At 34.5% G+C, this 18,724-nt stretch overlaps 1 protein-coding gene across 6 annotated transcripts in view; it reads left to right on the plus strand.

The window, feature by feature from the left end:
- The window catches only part of LOC145672148 (uncharacterized), a 465,896-nt gene that overhangs the window by 400,154 nt on the left and 47,018 nt on the right, over positions 1 to 18,724 (plus strand). For 2 of the 6 annotated variants that reach the window (XM_081741504.1, XM_081741513.1), the window contains exon 2: positions 15,006 to 15,136. The exons of 1 other annotated variant lie outside the window; for it this stretch is intronic. In XM_081741504.1, coding sequence (XP_081597630.1) covers positions 15,006 to 15,136 — 131 coding nt within the window. Of the gene's footprint in view, positions 1 to 14,106; positions 15,137 to 18,724 lie in introns of those variants that run through there. 3 more of the 6 variants (XM_081741486.1, XM_081741495.1, XM_081741477.1) reach the window with 3 other exon arrangements.

The raw sequence follows: 18,724 nt of genomic DNA on the forward strand, positions 1-18,724 counted from the left end.
TCCCCTCTCAATGCACTCCTAAGGTAATGGAACTTTTGCAACACTGACACGTTATCGTTATTATGAATCATAACTTTAAAATTGTCTGAAAATGAAAGCCAATTTTCGTATCGTCCTTCAAATGATGGCAATTCAACACGAGGCAATTTTAATTGATCATTTGACACCTGATTCTCATTTTTTGAGGAATTGTTTGAATGAGATTCTTGGCTACGCTGAATAATAAAATCCTCTAGTTGCGCTAATACATCATAGTAACTGGTTTCAAACTCTTCCCTATATGCATCGTCCTCTACTTGTTCGTAATTTATTTCTAACTGTGATTGTACTTCATCGAACTTTTTATACAACTCAATCATTGCAGTCTTACGTACTTTCACCTGACTAATTGTAGTTGTTGAATTAATATTACTTACGTAGTTTTGAATTCTTGTCAGCTGACTTTTGCACACACCACGTTGTTTCACTAACTTGCTTCTGTCTGAATCCTCCATCTTGAAAAATATTCTAAGCAGTGATGCCAATTCCTTCAGAGCCGTTTTCCCTTCACAAGCTTCAAAATTTCCCTTTTCTGGTCAAAATTTCCCTTCATCCAAACCGTTCAAGTACTGTATTTAGTAAACGTATTTCTAATAGTTTTCGCTTCCACCCCCTCACCGCAATCTTGTAACCACATACAAGCAGATACCTGACAGCCTTCCTTTGAGCTTACGCAGAATTTGAACTTGATTTGTTCTTTAGGTATCTAAGGCGTCGCGATAGGGGAGGGGAAAGGATATGGAAAGGTGTAGGTCGGACCTATGTTAAAGGTGTAATCTCTGCATTTGCCTGGTGTGACTGAGGAAAAGCCCTATAAATACCTTGGTCAGGACGGACAACCTAAATAAATAATAAAAAATATAAAATAAATATTATGTAAATTTAATTTTTATCCTAGATATCATGATAGATTTTAATATTAATGTAACCTAAGGTACAAAGAAAATATTAAGTATATATTTGGTATGTACTTAGGAACAGCACTCCCATATTTACTGAAACAAATACGAACAGGTACAAAGAAAATTCTACCTGCTACTGTCTTTGGCTGTACACGAGGAATGTTCGTAAGCACAATACAAACTAAATCAAAGTTTAGATATGCGGAATTCTTCAGAATTTATGATTCTGTGCGCACAGTCACCAGAAAATTTGTAAACTTACACAACACACATACACTAATGACCCAGTATTCGCCCATATTGAAGAAAGGTTCAAATTTCCCTGCAATATTGAGAGATTACAAGCAATTTCCCTTTTTCCCTTTCCTCCAAACTTTACTCAAAATTTCCCTGCGCCAAGGGAAATTTCCCTTCAATTGGCATCACTGATTCTAAGTCCACACTAACTAATAAACACAAGTCCACACACAAGTCCACACTGATGAACGTGTTCTCACTTATGTCTATTCACATAAGTTCCAGAAGAATTAATAAACGTCACTGCACACACGAACAAAACTAAACAAAGAGCAATGTAACAATTGTTCACATACATATTCACAGTTTGTATCACACGCTGGTTCACTGTGATCCGGTCGGAGTTGACCAATGTTCTGTCTGTCTTTTGATGAATAAATGTTCACAAAACAACTTAATTGTGATAAATGAATACATGTTTATTTGCACTAACTACACAACAACTGAAACACTTACAACTGTTATATTGTCTTTTTGTACGAATTCCGGAGGACCGTCTTGTATGGATCTCTTGGTGCTCAACTTGCTGACACTCACACACACAAACTGCTTTTAAAAACAAAAGAGAAACGTTATGCAAATATAATGGCAATGATACAAACTCACTATAAAAGTCTCTACAACTCGAAAAAAAGTGGGAATACAATACCCGTATATCAACTATTTATTGATTTTAGAAAGGCGTACGACTCGGTTAGGAGAGAAACATTATACAACGTTCTTGCAGAACTTGGAATACCGAGAAAGCTAATTAGATTAATTAAGATATGTTTAAATGAATCCCAAAGTAAAGTCCGGGTAGGAAAATTTTTGTCCACGAGCTTTCACGTCGAAAATGGCCTGAAACAAGGAGATGCGTTGTCGCCATTATTATTTAACTTCGTTTTGGAATACGCTATAAGGAAAATCAAAGATAGCAACCAGGGCTTACAGTTGAACGGTATTCACCAGGTTATGGCATATGCTGATGATGTAAATTTAATAGGAGATGATAGGAGAACAGTAGAAATAAATGCAGAGATATTATTAAACGCTTGCAGGGATATGGGTTTAGAAGTAAATGCAGAGAAAACTAAATACATGGAAGTGCGTCGGGACCGGAATACAGCAAATTATGGATGCGTTAAAATACTAAATAATACTTTTGATAAAGTGGATACTTTCAAATATCTAGGTTCAATATTAACAGAGGAAAATCATATTCACGGAGAAATTAAATGTCGACTAAAAGCAGGGAATTCGTGTTACTATTCGGTTCAAAATCTCTTGTCGTCGCGAATTCTGTCGAGGAATTTGAAACTTAAAATATACAAAACGATAATCATGCCTGTTGTTCTGTATGGCTGCGAAACATGGTCACTTACTCTGAGGGAAGAACATAGACTGAAAGTATTTGAGAACAGGATCCTGAGACGAATATTCGGACCCAAGAGGAACGGGAATGGGGAATGGCGGAAACTTCATAACGAGGAACTACATAATTTATATGGTTTACCCAACATTGTTAGGGTCGTCAAGTCTAGGAGGCTTAGATGGGCGGGTCATGTAGCTAGAATGGAAGGAAGTAGAGACGCTTTCAAAGTCTTGACTGGAAGACCAATCGGAAAACGACCATTAGGAAGACCTAGGCGCAGATGGAAGGACAATATTAAGATGGATCTCGCAGACATTGGAATACAGAGTAGAAACTGGATGCAGTTAGCTAAGGATAGAAGCCAGTGGAGAGCTTTTGTGAACGCGGCATTGAACCTCCGGGTTCCATAGGCCATAGAGTTAGTTAGTTAGTTAGTTTAATATTTGGATCACACTTCGCGTTGTTTTAAGTTTAGAATATTTTCTGCAAGCCTATGTAATTGGTTCCTTTTTTCAAGCCAATAATTTATTGAAGAAAAGTAATGTTTGGGGCGTTCAGAGCAGAATGGATCCAAGTCCATTTTCAATAAGGTTCAGTGTTACTCAGGAAATGAATTCTTGTTCAAAACGTAATATCTTCGCAGCCAAGAGTCCGAAATAAATGTAACTAAAACCACGTAAAATGGCGTAGGATAGTTTCATATGGCAGCCGCTAGACAGTGGCATCAGTGGGGCAGGAAGCAGCCGCCCCTAACCCCACCCTGAATCTCAGATTTTGGGGACAGTAAGGCAGTTTTAGAAACCTTTAGATAAGAAAAGTGCAACAGAACAAGTTTGAGGTCTTTACCAGGGTTACCAACCGTCCCGATTCTGTCGGGACTATACCGATTTCTGACTTATTTGTCCCGCGTCCCGACCGGATATTCGTCGGGACGCATATTGTCCCGTTTTATTGATTTTCAAAGTTAATTAATATTTTACTGGGCCATTTTTACAAAGAAATAACATTCTTTTACATGCAGTTTTATGTACAGAATCACTTGTAGCAAATGTGTGTGTTTAATTTGACTCATGAAAAAATAGCAGCTCGTCTTTAATTTATAGTTATTCCCTAATTGTTTTGAGTTGATAATCCAGCCGATTATGATGATAGTATATTCCATACAGCACTAAAAATATTGTTTTTGCAACCTGTTTTAAACGTTGTTTAGACTATGTTAAATAAATTACAATTACTTTGACTTGCCTTTTTCGCATGATAATAGCCAAAGAATAAGACTTGATTTCAGTAATACTTTTTGTCAGTAATTTCTTAGCAATGTTATGCACTCATTTGTGATAAAAAAAATCTATACAATTTTCTCTCTAAACTTTGTTTATATGAAATAAATTGCAGTTGTGTTGGTTTGAATTTGTTGCGTATATTTATTGCTGATACGTAGTGATGAGCATGGTGGGAATATATATATATAAGGTGCTGCATTCGTTCAAGTTCGTGTTATTCAGCTGATTATTTACATTGTTTTCAACGATTCGCCGTATGTGTAATTTTCTCGGGGAGAATTGAGGAACGGGTTCCAACACGGATTGTTCCGTCCCGATTTTTTCTTAAGAGAAGTTGGCAACCCTGGTCCTTACACCGAATAAATACGGAGGAAATATAGATGATCAAAACTGGAACGTTGCTTAGGCTCAATTTCCAGAATTTTAAGCAGGCTCGAAACTTGAAAGTAGATCCACCTTTGAAATCCTAGGCCAAAAAACACAAGAGAGCAATTTAGTCCTGTAGTTCCTTACGGTCAATAGAAATGGTGATCAAAGTCTGTATTTATTCGGTATAAGGACTTCAATTTTTTTTCTGTGGATTTTGCTCAGCAAAGGCTTTCTAAATCTGCATTACTGCTCCCGACATCTGAAATTGAGGCTAGGGAGCGGATGACCTCTAAACGGACGCCCCTCTCTAGCGGCTATCATATAAAACTCTAAATTGCACTTTGTCATGTAGTTTTTCTTTCATTCATTTTGGATTTTTTCTTTCTCTAAAGATGTATATACTGTATGAAGACTGAGAACCAATACTGTATCAACGAATTCCTGCAATATTTCAGAAGCACAATTTAGCAAAGAACCCTTTGTTTGTTTTCTGAATACATCACAAAAACTTGTTTCCGTTATAATTCTTTTATTTATTTTTTAATATCAGTTCTATAAGAAGTCCAAGCTTCTACTACGACACTTTATCGCAAGTTAACTGATAGGCATTTAAACAGTATACAATAAACGTTAAAAACAAGGGGGAAAAAAGAGACAATAGAAATTGTAGATCACCACATTGACCTGCTGTAGCCACGAGAAATCAAAACATTCGCATGGGAAGAAAATAGTCTTTTGAATGAGAAGCACTTTTTGACCATTTTCTTTTACTGGCAGATTTTTTTTTTTTTTACAAAAATGAAATAAAATAAAAATAAGTATATATTTAAAATATAATTATTCTATTAATATCTTAATTTGTTTTTATTATTTAACTTGTATTTTTCCTTGTTTACATGTATTTTTTTATTTCTTTCAATATATAGATATATATGTATTTCATATGAAATTATGTGTGTATACATGTGTTCCTTTGTAAATGGAGTTTGGCTCTGTAGAGGACTATTATAAATAAAAATAAATAAAAATAAAAATAAATAAGACAAGTATTAAAAATACACATGTTTAAAACAAAATGTTTAAAACGTATATAAAATTTGTTTAAAACAAAATCAATTGTTTAAAACAAGTTTTAATCATTTGTTTTAAACATTTTGTTTTAAACAAAACAACCCTGATTGAAAGTGATAGTAGTAGAAATCAATCATTTCCAGTTTTAACGTTGATCATTATAAAGTAAAAACGGAAAGCGTATTTCTGTAACCGACAAAGTGTCTCAATGGTACGTTTCATACACATTCTTGATTCTGTACTAAAACATGAAGTGGTAAAAATTCACTACAATTTCCGTTTTTAATAATGTATCCTACACAGAGGAAATACAATAAGATAGCGAGAAGCAGTTTTTGGAATCGATTTAACTTTCAAAGAATTGGTATCATCTTCTCTCGTAACCCTTATTCAAACCGGAAGTGGCAGACATCAACCATTTCTGGTTTCAACGTTGATCGTCATAGAATAAAAGGCGTAATAAGTGGCTAGAAGTATTTTGCTATTTATTAAGTCCCAAGAATATGTCATCTCTACTCCAATCTCTCTATTTAAACCTGAAGTACTAGATAGCTATTTTCACTTCCAGTTTTAATCTTAATTGAGAAAATAACACGCCAATTTCCTCCATACAAACCTAATAAAAGCATTGGGGGAATAAAGAGAACAGAACTCAGAATAAAAGAGAAAAATAATAAGAAAAAAAGAAACTAAACAGTGAAAGCAAATGGATGCACGTTGTTGTTGTTGATTTTGAGTTTAACGTTCCGTTCAGCAGCGAGACTACATGAGACGTGGACCTACTGATTAACTTGGAATCCGAACCATATGAGCTCCCGCTGGGAATCGAACCCGGGTTTTCCAAATGCGCGTACTCTAACAGCTTAGACACGAAGGAGTTCCAAATGGATGCATGTCTAGTGAAGTATCTGTACACCGGTTGAGAGGAGCTGCTGAATTCAAGCACACCTGCAGACCTCCACGGCATGCTGCAAGAAGTGAAACTACAGTTAATGACGAGAAAGATTCTCCGAATCGTATGTAAAGGAAAGATCATTTCTAGGCCATTTTCAGAAGAGACGTCTGTCTCAGGAAGACTCTGCTGCGGGAAAGCGTAACGGCTGAAACATATCTCACAACTTTTCAGACATCCAAAGTCTTTTAGACTTGATTGTCCTATAGAATGGCTTTGTCCGACTGTCCGTCCATCCAACTATCGACAGATATGAGAGCAAAGAAACATCGAGAAGTAGTGTTTTCAATCGAATCATCTTCCAAACAATAGATTCTATCACCTCCGTTAACCCTCTATTCAACCGATAAGTGGTTCAAATTTTACCATTGCCGGTTTCAACGTTTGTTGCCATAGAACAAAATCAGTAACAGATAGCAAGAAGCTGTTTTCTGTAAACGATTCAGCGCTTCAAGACAATGTAACATTACTGTCCATAACACTCTACTAAAACCGGAAGTGGTTCAAGTTTGTTGGTTTCAATATCGGTTTCAACGTTTTATCGCCAACGTTTTACAAGTCATTCTTCAGGTTATCTAAAGTTAGTTACGCGTGAGTTAGCAAAATCATTAAATTTCTAAGGTTTAGAGGAGAATAAAATAGAATTAAAAAAAAAAGAAATGCAATTAAAGTAAAACGCATTATAAGTACAATATGATAAGAGTTATATGAATTCGTTCTTCAAATAAGTTGACTCATAAATGTGATATGATTTCTGAAAATTCATTGTTTTTCTTTATTTATATGCACACAACAATATGCAAACAGAAGCAAGTATATACGGAAACAAGTTTAGAAATTGTACTGTACATAGAACTGTATTTTCCTCGTTACAGTTAAGAAATATGAGGGGGAAAAATATCTCGAATGAGAGAGCTTTGTGTGTACTTTATTTTAGCCTTCATTCCATTTGGTTTATAGTCTGTGTTAATTCCTATTTACAAATTATATAGCAATTCTCTGCATCTTTCTTTTGTTGATTGAAAAAAAAAAAATTCTGTATACTGTGCGTCATACCTGGATGGAGTTTTAATGTTGGTTGGAAGCTTGAAACATAGGAGATATATATATATACGTGAAAAGTAAAGAAAAACTGTATGTAGAATTATTTGGACGTTTGTTGAGTTAATCAGACCGTGTTTTGGTAGATTTGTATTAACTTACTGTTTGTTTTAAACTTAATTTTCTAAAAGAATTTATTAAAAGGTGCTCTTTGATGTGGCAAAAATAAAAATTACAGATGCGTGAGGATGCAAGTTTATATTTCATACAGAAATTTCCAAGAGCCCACAATGTTGATGTATATGTATATACTGTGGATATATAAAATATTATTTGTTCAGCTTGTTTAGATTTTAAGCTGGAGATATTCAGTATTTTCGCAGCACGTGTTTGTTTTAATGTCTAACTTGAGGATGTGCTTCTTACACGCTAAATGATTGTGAATTTACACCTTTGTACACAAGGTAAAACTTTTGTTTATAATTCCAGTTCATGTATCTGCGAGAGGATATACAGTATATAGCCTAAGAGAATACTTTGCATTGTTATACGCTGAAACCAACAGAAAAAAGTAATGGAAGGATAAAAAAAAAAATATCAACGTTTTGATGATGAGAAGAACCCAAAACTTACCGTTTGAGACTAATGTGTTTTGGTAGCTTAATTTGAGAATTAAAACAGAGTAATCACTAGATGAGCTCCCAATTATTTTCAAAAATGTTAAATATTACGGAAAAATTAAGCTCTTTGATCCTTAAATAAATAGAATATCTCACTATAATCATTTATTTTTATTCTTCTTACAACGAACGACTTCAATCGTACAATTTAGTTTTGTGATACGTATCATGGTTGATCTTATTCCTGATTGTGGCTTCTCCTTAAAATGAACGACTTTAGTCGTTAATTTTATGCTACTTACAATGGACAGCCTTAATCATTTAATTTACTTTCATCCTACCTACGATACCTGACCTTAGTTCTTTAATTTGTTTTTGTCCTTTGTATGAAAATGCACTTTGAGAAAACACAATTGCGAGTGCTTTACTTTTACAAATTAAAGTTGACACGTTCTGTACAGTAAGCAAAAACATAAGTGCATTTGAGCCAGGAATGGTGAATGAACACACCATTCGCCATTGGTTTGGCAAATTTCGTTCTGGTGACGCAGACTTGCATAAGCTTTGTGGGCAACGACTAACATCATGTTCAAATGAGCTCCTCAGGAGTTACGTGGAAGCAGACCCTCGGAATAATGTTCGTGTCATTGCAAACAATTTAGCCGTACCACTGTCGTTCGTCTGCTACATGTAATTTGTAAGGTAGAAAACGTAAGAGCTCTCTGAGTGACAAGCGTCTTGTAAAAGACTTGCCACCAATTTACATAGTTAGACAATTAAAAAATGTACTATATTATCACGGAGTTTAATATTTTATTTTCATTAATAGAAAAAATGTGTATATTAATTCTCTGCTTTTAAAAGAATATCAAAGTTAGTTTTTGTTTTGGAATTTCAGTTTTACAAAACACAGTCTGTGAATGTTATAAATTGTCTGAAAGGGGTTTAGGAAATTTCGGTGTAGGAAGATTCGGTGCAAGAAAACTCGGTGTAGGAAAATTCGGTGTTCGGAAAACTCGGTGTATGGAAAAAGTTAGATGTAAGGTGGATTCGGTGTAATACTTATTGCATATTACGCCTTACGATAACTTATAGACTTCATATTGTGAAAACAAAAACGCCATAAAATGGACCAAATAAAATGTTATTACGTACTTCAAGAAATGAAAATTTATTTCTTGCATTGGGTTGTCCGATAACTCTTACATTTTTTTTTTTTAAGGGAGATTGCTATAATTTGTTTCCATCACACAATCAATCTGACACTTCGTCAGATATAAAACAATCACAACTATAATAGTTAAAGGAACAGAATTTATTGAAACAACTAAAAACACCTTCCATATATATATATATAAGATGCAAAAATATATTGATCAAAAAGGTCTTAGTCGGATGGCAATGTAAAGTAGGTTGGTTTTATATCGAGCCTTGAGAGCACAGATGTCATGTGTCGATTTTTTGTAAATATTGACTTTGTCAACTATTTCGCTAGCTTGATATCTGCTATGTCAGGTGCACAAATATCATATATCCACCATTAATAGCTCCTTGGCAATACACAGTGAACAGTTGTCTCAAAACTCAAACTCACTGCTTTGGTAGGGCACATTTATCACTTCGAAACAGTCTATCGAAAAATTTAGAAAACTGGACATATGACATTTGTGCTCTCAAGACTCGATATATGCATAACAAATGCGAGATTCAGAATTATTTGTCAAAATGACAAATTTAGGCCACTTCTCTCAAATATTGAAAGATATTTCCATTTCCAAAAGTAGTTGCAAGCGACTGCAATCTGGAAGTGGTGCATTTATATCTCTTATTACTATTATGGGAGTGACCTGCATGTAACCCTTCAATTTGGAAGGTTGGTAACGTTTGCTCCCTTTACAGGACATCCAGCAATCTCCATATTGATGGATGACTACCACCAATGTGAGCGTCGAAACCCTTGCAATTTTTAACTTCACTTCTCCAGTAACCTACACTTATATTTGGAAGTAGAAAATTTTAGAAGACATTCTAAAACAGCATAAAAACTTGTTTCAAATTAAATGTCTATTGGTAGTGACGGTCGCTTTGCTAAATTACACGGCCCTCAAATTCAAGCTATTTCAAGATCACTATTTTTTTTAATTCCTTATAGTAGACAGTAAAAGTAAGTTCTACACAAACTTTGAACTTAAAATTAATACACTTCTTTATCTTCAAAGTTAAGTTTCTAGTGAATCCTACGCTCTACTGCAACAAATCTTTCTTTACACCTAGCATTCCCCACACCTACACCTAGCATTCCCCTAGAGTTCCGTACAATAAATTTTTCGTGCACCAAATTTCCTTACACCAAGTTTTCCTACACCGAATTTTCCTGCTCCCGTCTGAAATTTTTTGTTAATGTAAGCATTTTGTATTTTTTTTCTTGTTAATACAAACACATTGCTTTGGACAGCGTTATATAACTTAGATAAAATTCAGAGTGCCGACATGATGCTCACTATTGGTTAACTAAAATTTCTTCGGAGAAATTTTATATGCACGTGTAGTGATTTCAGCCCGAATTTTGGGTGCCACGAGCTGCAGTGCAAGGATCTTTGTTGTATAAAATACTTCAATGTATTTTGTCAAAGGAAGTTGGATTTAGAGTTAGTCAGACTCTAAATCATAGTTGGTCATCGACATTTACACTTAACATTTATAAAGTTACTTAAATAGACTGATATAGTGTACATAGAGATAGCTGTACTTAGCAAATTCACTTCCGGACTTAAGTCAACATCATCATCTACGTGAGGTATGATTCAGTTAACCTATCCTCTTATTGCCTGAGAATTGTCTAACACTTTAAAAATACATTGCCAACATTTGCTGCACAAACATACACTTCAGCACATTTAGAACGAGACGAAATACATGTAGTTTTAATAGTGTTTATCATTCACACACACACACACACACACACACACATACACGGATCTGTTTTGTCGTATCAAAAACAGTGGTGGAGATCCCCAAAGTACCTCATAGCACATCATAGGTGCATTCATTTAATGTTAGCAATATAGATAATGTAGGATATACTTTGAGCTAATGCAAACAATCTGGGAGTACTCTAAGTGCTCGATAACAGAATCAGCTACATTCCAAGCTCAATTTTGAAGGAGTAACAACCCAGGTTGATAATGTGATATTGCGAGAAGTAAAAAAATGCAGAAAGTAAAAAGTATGATAAAGTAATAGAACAAGAAAAGTAAGGAATTACAATTGGGAAAGAGGGAACCTAGAAATCAGGAAAGAAGTTCATACAATGAAAGACGACCATATGCTAAAATGAACTCAGGTAACAATTGGGGGAAATGGGAGAAAATTTATAATGGAAAACGAATTATGGTAGAAGTGTAAATGTGCGGAGTATATGGTATATGTGATTGAAGCGAATAAATTATGTGTTTGAGTAGGGTAAACTATTGTAAAGATTCCTAGTTGATACTTTTCCTTCAGTCAGCATAACGTGTACATGGTGTTCATACAAAGACTTACAAAGACTGATGAATTTCCTTACTGTTTACTACGGTTAATGCCTAGGACTCCCAGACATCCCGATTTAACCTGAACAGTCCCAGATTTACATTACCCATAACCCAAAAATTGTTTGAACTCTATATGTTCCGGTTTTTTTCTCAAAACAAATAATTATAATTCGTACAATTTAAAAAAATCCGCTTTTATTATTCATAGATATTCAACTAATAGGAACGAAAAAACAGTGCGTGATGACAACTATGATTGTACTGTAAATTTTCATAGGTGTCCCTGTTTTTAGTGTATTGCATGTCACTTGCTTCAACTGACAATAAGAAGACCCCATAAGGACAATACGTAGGTACTCTACACGAAGCACTCAACGCCTTTTTCTCAACTCTTTGTTTAAAGTCCACAAATAGTATTTTCTTCCTCCTAAAGGCTTCTTTTGCCATTTCTATCCTTGCTTTTATTTCATGTTCACACTTCATACCATCAATATATTTACCAATATTTAACCGGTCAATAGGTTAAGTCAAATTATTGTCATGACGCACACTATCCATAGGATACCAAATAAAAAAAAAAAAAGTTGAAAATGTTTCTTTTCTTTGTATGTTGATAAGCCCGTATGAACGGAGCCAATTCACCAGAAACTGTGGCATTCACGGTGTATTTGTACGGATATGATATTACATCTTTCAGTGTTTAGCCAGAAGTACTTGTAGAAAAACATACATTTCCACCATTTCGTAGTATATATATGTTTACACATGACATATATTACTAATAAGCAAATATGCTTTACCGGTTCCGCTGTTCGGACACTCTCACATTTTACCTGTGCTAATTATCTAGTATTTTATTTTTTTTTTCCTAATAAAAAGCGCTTTCTCGTATCTTTCTAGTTCTTTTTTTTTTTAAACCTCTAACAACGCATAAACATATAACACATACACTTAGAGATATAGAAAGGTATTTTCAACTTCTGTCAGTATTTTTTTTTTTCCTAATTTGAAGTTCTTCTGGAATATATATATATATATATATATATAGTCTGTCGTTGTTGGTACGATCACAGTTTCTCTGCTCGTAATTAACCCCTCTTCATTACGCCACTAATGAGGCTAGCGGCAGGACCGTGTTTCGTTATAAATGAAGGAAGGCAAGCATCATTCCCTTAGTTGAGCTCTAGACCTGCAAATTGGCCTCAGAACTACCTCGTTCTCTCTTTTTCGTTTGTATGTATTTACATGTGCAATACAACTCTCTCTGTATGTGTGTGTGTGTGTATGTATGTATGTAAAGAGGGGGAAAAGGGATTTTTCGTTTTTGAAGTACCAGCAAGAGAAATGCGTAATATGCTTGCTTATTTTAAGTTGTGAATAAAAACTCCAATCATCCCAGTGCCTACCCTACCAACAGTTTATCCTTATTCCAAACTTCGATCTTTTTTCATATTCCGGAAATTTCCTCCTAATTTGTTTTTCTTTCTTTTTTCATTAAAATAGTTTCTATCATGAAAGAGTAAAAATAAAATCGTTCAAATTACTTGAATAATTGTTGGAATGTTCGCTAACAGAAAACAAAATGAGCATGGGATCGCTTGACTCTCGGGTTCGGCATATCACCCTGGAGTCACTCAGTCTTTTGTTTGTTTCAGATTAACGTATAGACATTATTTCTCATCTCTCGTTACGATTCAGTACAAAAAAAAAAAAAACCGGTACGTTCTGCATTAAACTTAAAATCAACTCAATTTAAAAAAAAAAAAAAAAACGTTTCTTATGTCCACGTATTGCTCGGTGAAGGGCAAGATGTTTAGAAGCAATTTGAAGGCGAGTCTCTTTGTTGTTCTCGGTTAGCTCTGGGGTACCCAAGCTCCCAAAGAGATTAAACAATGATTAGCACAGTTTTGTAGAGTAGAAAGAGTGTTCTTTCGAATAAATATCAACACTTCGTCAAACAGCAAACAAATCGTAGTAGGACAAAAGAAAACATAAAATGCTACGAATATATTTTCAACCCTAGTGACAGTACCACCCTTATCTTGACAACATAGAAACATAAATCTGTAGTCCAGTTTACATAGTGCAAAGTCTCGAATATATTTCTGAAATCAAAATAACGGCAAAAATTTATTTTGAAAAATACCGAAACATACCAAAAATGACGAAAAATCACCAAAACTTAGGTAAAATGACAAAAAGTAACCTAAAATCAGAGAAAATGGCCTGAAAGTTAAAAATTGGCAAAATATGCAAAAATACAAAATGTACTTTAAAATCACAATTTTTGAAAAAAAAAAAAGAACGAAATGTAATAGTATGCATATTTGATGAGCATTGTGTTCACAATACCAGAAAAAAGATTACATTTCATCAATTCTGCTCCCTTAATATTTAAAAATTTATTTCGTTTCCTCGTGATTTGATCAACCACAAAATCAGTTTCATTTTTATATAGACCTATTTTATTCAGTTTCAAATTCAACAAAATTTCACAAATTGAGAATAAAACCGAAAATTATAAATCAATGACAGATGGACAATTAGCCATATCGAAGAATTTTTCTCGTAAAGCAAACTAGCAACAATTATTCTTTAAAACAAATGAATGTCACTGTTATGTATTAACATTTAATTTTTAAATACAAGAATTAGCTTTTAAAATATTTTGCACGATTCTTTTATCTTAGCTTCCGAACAAAATTTTAAACATAATGTAAACCAAAGGGAACCATAATTTTTTATCTACTATTAGCAATTTCTTGTTAATATGAGTGATATAGCGAATTTAGTTGAACTTCCAACCGGAGTTCTGGAACATATGCTTGGCTATCTCTCATTTCACGACGTAAGTAAAATTCGCCAAGTTTGCAAACGATTTGCAGCAATTTGTGCAAACGTATTAAAATATGGTTTACTGAATATGAAACGCAAGATTGATTATCGTATGTCAGTGCTAAAATCCAAGCTACTGTTTGCAAGATACGAGGAACGAAAGAAGAAGAAAATAAATAATTCGCATAATGATGAAATTAATCTCTTTTGTAATTACGTTATCTTGCAGATAATTAGTTGTGAGATAAAAATTGTCATTGCAACCTGCTGGAGATACGTGGAAAAAGGTGATTGTTGTTTCTTTGGCGGTAAAATCTTGGATGAGATCAATAAAATATACTTTTTAGTCCAATCCAGAGTTGATATCCACGAAATAGAACCAAAACTTACCTCAAATCTATACTTTAGCACAGAATCGTTTATGGATTATTTCGACAAGTATGTGGAACCTACAATTAATGACAGAATACCTATCGGCATAAAGATTGCTGATATTTTGAACTGTTGTGCTTCTAACAATATATTATGTGTATTTTCCCATACAGGTGATTCCATTCATATGTTTGGATATTATGAGTTCCATGATATCAGTATTATTGATTCCGTTCCTGATATCCTGAATACAGACCACTCAACGGGTGATATTCCTACTTTAAATCGTTATGTGCGAAACAACATTCATTGGAATAATCTATTTTACCTTCTGCAGGCCATGTCTGATGCAGAGGTTTCGCCTAATTGTGCAGGTGTCATTGATCAGTTCATGAATACTAAGTTGTTTTGCCGGAAAGTTGAAATAGATACTGGATCTGATGTGGAAACTATTCTAATAGATCATAGGTAAATATTTTTTTATTTTACGTATCTTACATTCTATATTTGATAATACATGATAGAAGTGAACGCATTGTTATAGAAGAAATGTAAATGGGTTAAGTTCTAAAGTTGGTCGTGCGTTTCTAGCAAAAATTTTTAAAAATTAACGGGAAGAAATGGAGGCATTAGTGCTGTATCGCCGAACCAATTTCAAAATCGAAAAAAAAGTTCCAAAATGTACTGCATTCGGTTACAGTTGGTTGTATTACATTAAGTTACGTTAGATTACGTTACATTAGGCGTGCAGCTTTACTATACGGATCCATAGTATAAGTAGTAATAGGAATAGGTTAGAAGTCCCGCAGGGGTTTGTTGGGTTCTGTTCTCGACATAAAATGGGCAAATTAGAGACTTGCCCAAATTTTTGTGTACATTTTACAATCTATGTCACACCCATGACATACACGAGCCATTTCAACACTGTCTTTCGCGGCATTATATCATAGCAAGTGTACTTCTGCCCGAAATAGTTCATCCGCCTCCACATACAGTGCTGCTTATATATATATATATATATATATATATATATATATATATATATATATATATATATATATATATATATATATATATATATATATATATATATATATATATATATATATATATAAACAAATGCAACCAATTTCTTAACTTTTACTATTCCCCTTACCCGACTTTCACTCATTCTTCCTCACAAACTTAAATAAGTTCTCCAATTGACCCAGTAAATTTCCTAAAATTGGTCCGGCGATACAGCACTTAACCCGAAATAGATCTAATTTGCTCGTTTGTCTTCTTTTTAATATATGTAAGGAGAGCGAAACTTGTATATATATATATATATATATATATATATATATATAAGCGGTTATAAACATGAAACTATTCTGCAAGCGGAAGGAACTACTTCGAGCAGGGTTACTGCATGGTTGGGCTGTGGAAAAGTAACAAGCATTTGTATTCTGAACATGGCTGCAGGTGTACAGAGACGTTCCATTTGGTAGCCTTATGCTGAGACAGGCCGGTAGCCAGCCCAAAAATGTAGGGGGGGCCCGATCTAACTATATTATAGTTCATCACCATATTATAGTTCATTTGCAAGCCTACCTTGAAAATTTTAGAGGGGGCCAGCGAAAATTTAGAGGGGGCCCGGCCCCCCTAGACCCCCCTGGATACGGGCCTGTGCTGAGACAAAAAATAATTACACTATTAATGTTAATAAAATGGGTCAAAACTTCCCTAACCCTAAGTTAACCGGACCCTACCCTACCCTACTTATCGCTACCTTACTCTACTCTACTCTACCGTACTCTATTATACCCTGTTAAAGTGATCCTAAAAATTGGTAATTTTTAAATATTCGTAACTTTATTACGTTTCTTGTTGAAAACCAGGCAGACAACCAACTTCGGAATAAATGCCATATAGAGTAGGCGGAAAGAGGATGCTAGTCTAAAATCTGGGACCATAGATTATCGCTTATTGTAGAGCGCTCACCTTTAGTGTGTGAGGTTCCTGGTTCGATCCTCCCTACCATCAAGTAGGCTTTATGGTGAACAAACACCGTTACATGGCTTTGTCTGGGTTCTCCCGTTTCTTCCCATTTTCGTTATTACACCATTTTCATCTATCTTATTGTCATCGTCTACTTTAGCGTCGATGCATAATTGTGGGACGTACAGAAGAAATGTACAGAAAAAATAGGTTAAGTTTAGAAGTGTCCCTCCGTGTTTTTATAAAAATTAGGAAAATTTACAGGAGAAATGAGGTCGGAAATGATGATCTGGAGTTCTTACGTGATGTTTAGTGTGTAAGTTTGGCAATAAAGTTGTGATAATTACGAGAAAAGATATGTAGAAGTGCGTACCATTTGCAAGATGTGGAAGGTTTCGATGATTCAGCAGCATAATAGTCGTATAGTATGGCAAATCGATGCGTTGAATGTGATATTTCCGCATTGAGTTTACAGAATTACATAATAATAATTAAGAAAATTTATTAAAGTTTTAAGAGAGCAACGGATTACTGAATTTAAGTGATGATTGAAGCTTCTATGAGAACCGGGTCTAGTCACTGTTCTAGTGTAATTAAAATCTTACCTTGTAACCTAACATAAACTAACTAAACCTAACCTAAACTAACCTAACAATTTTTAATGTTTTAACGGCTTTTTTGTGGGTTTCAAACTGGAACTAAACTTAAGACGAAGAAATATCTATTGTGATTTTAAAAAAAGAAATATATTCAAAATATATGGGTATGCTACCTGTGACATGCGTAAGAGGGTAAATATATATATTGCAAAGTGTGTGTTTCTAATCGCGTACTACATAAGAAAGCCATGAGTTCGATCCCAGACCCCGCCAAGTGAACTTTGTGGTGGACAAACACCGTGTGCGTGGGTTTTCTCGTGGTTCTCCCGTTTCCTCCCACTTTCTTCATTCCACCATTTCATTCATTTCTCATAATCACCGTCTCCTTTAGCCTAACCGGCATAGCCGTGGGACGTAAAACTCAAAGATTTCATTTCATTTCATTTCAAGAAAGCCATGATAAACTGTAGTGATATGTTAAGGCAGTGTGCTAAGTAATACTTGATAGCAGTTTCTTGTTATATGTCACCATGCATTTGTAAAACTTACAGAAGAATTATGTAATTTATTTCTTGACTATCTTCATTTGCGCACATCCTTACCGTCGCTATTGCACCTGCTTCCTAAGGATGAAACTTCGCGTGGTCCCACCAGCTTCACCCTGCCCATACTCGTGTTGAATACAATTCTTGCTCTCAGTAGCCACATAGCCATGTTAATTGGTGTTTTTTGCCATATAGCTTTCGTGGTATATGTCCATATACTGAATTTACAATCATACCGGTTAGGCCCTTCTAAAGTAAATCTGAACCCACTAACGTAACTTCTCGCATAAGGAACAATTTGTAAGGTATTAAAAGTCGATTTCGTGATAAAGGAAGTACATAAGTCCTTAATCCATGTATGGTTCTATAAACTGGGCTTCTAATAGAATTGGTTACAGAAAAATGTATTTTAGGCAATAAAAAGTTTCTACTATTCTTGAGTGAAAGCTGGGAGGAAGGGCGAGGAAACAGACAGTTTGAATGGAAATTTGGTGGAATTTTTTACTATAAACAAATACTACACCATACCTAATAATAATAGTATCTGCTGTGCATGAATATATAGATAATCAAATTGCGCACATTCGACTGTGTGATCTGTACGTTTTGCGTCTATTCTCAACGTCATCACTTCTGTTTTCTAGACTAGAATTTCGCGACTTTTCAATTCAAATAGCTCCCAAGTTGCATTACGATGCAGGATGAGAGATGTGATATCCAGGGAGAACTACGAATTCTTCCATTTTATTTGTTTATTGTTTATTAAGCACAACAAATGCACACCTAGTGGCAGTGTTCACGAGTGTACATTCATGTCTACTACTCATTAATCTTTGTTCTATGCGCGTATAATATGCTTGAAGTATTGTTTCATTTTGTTTCATATCCAATATTTGGTGCGGGTTCAGTTTGGGTCTGTATAAATTTGATTT

The sequence above is a fragment of the Thermobia domestica genome, chromosome 2 (genome assembly GCF_964235325.1).
Source record: "Thermobia domestica chromosome 2, izTheDome1.hap1.1, whole genome shotgun sequence".
Classification (NCBI taxonomy): domain Eukaryota; kingdom Metazoa; phylum Arthropoda; class Insecta; order Zygentoma; family Lepismatidae; genus Thermobia; species Thermobia domestica.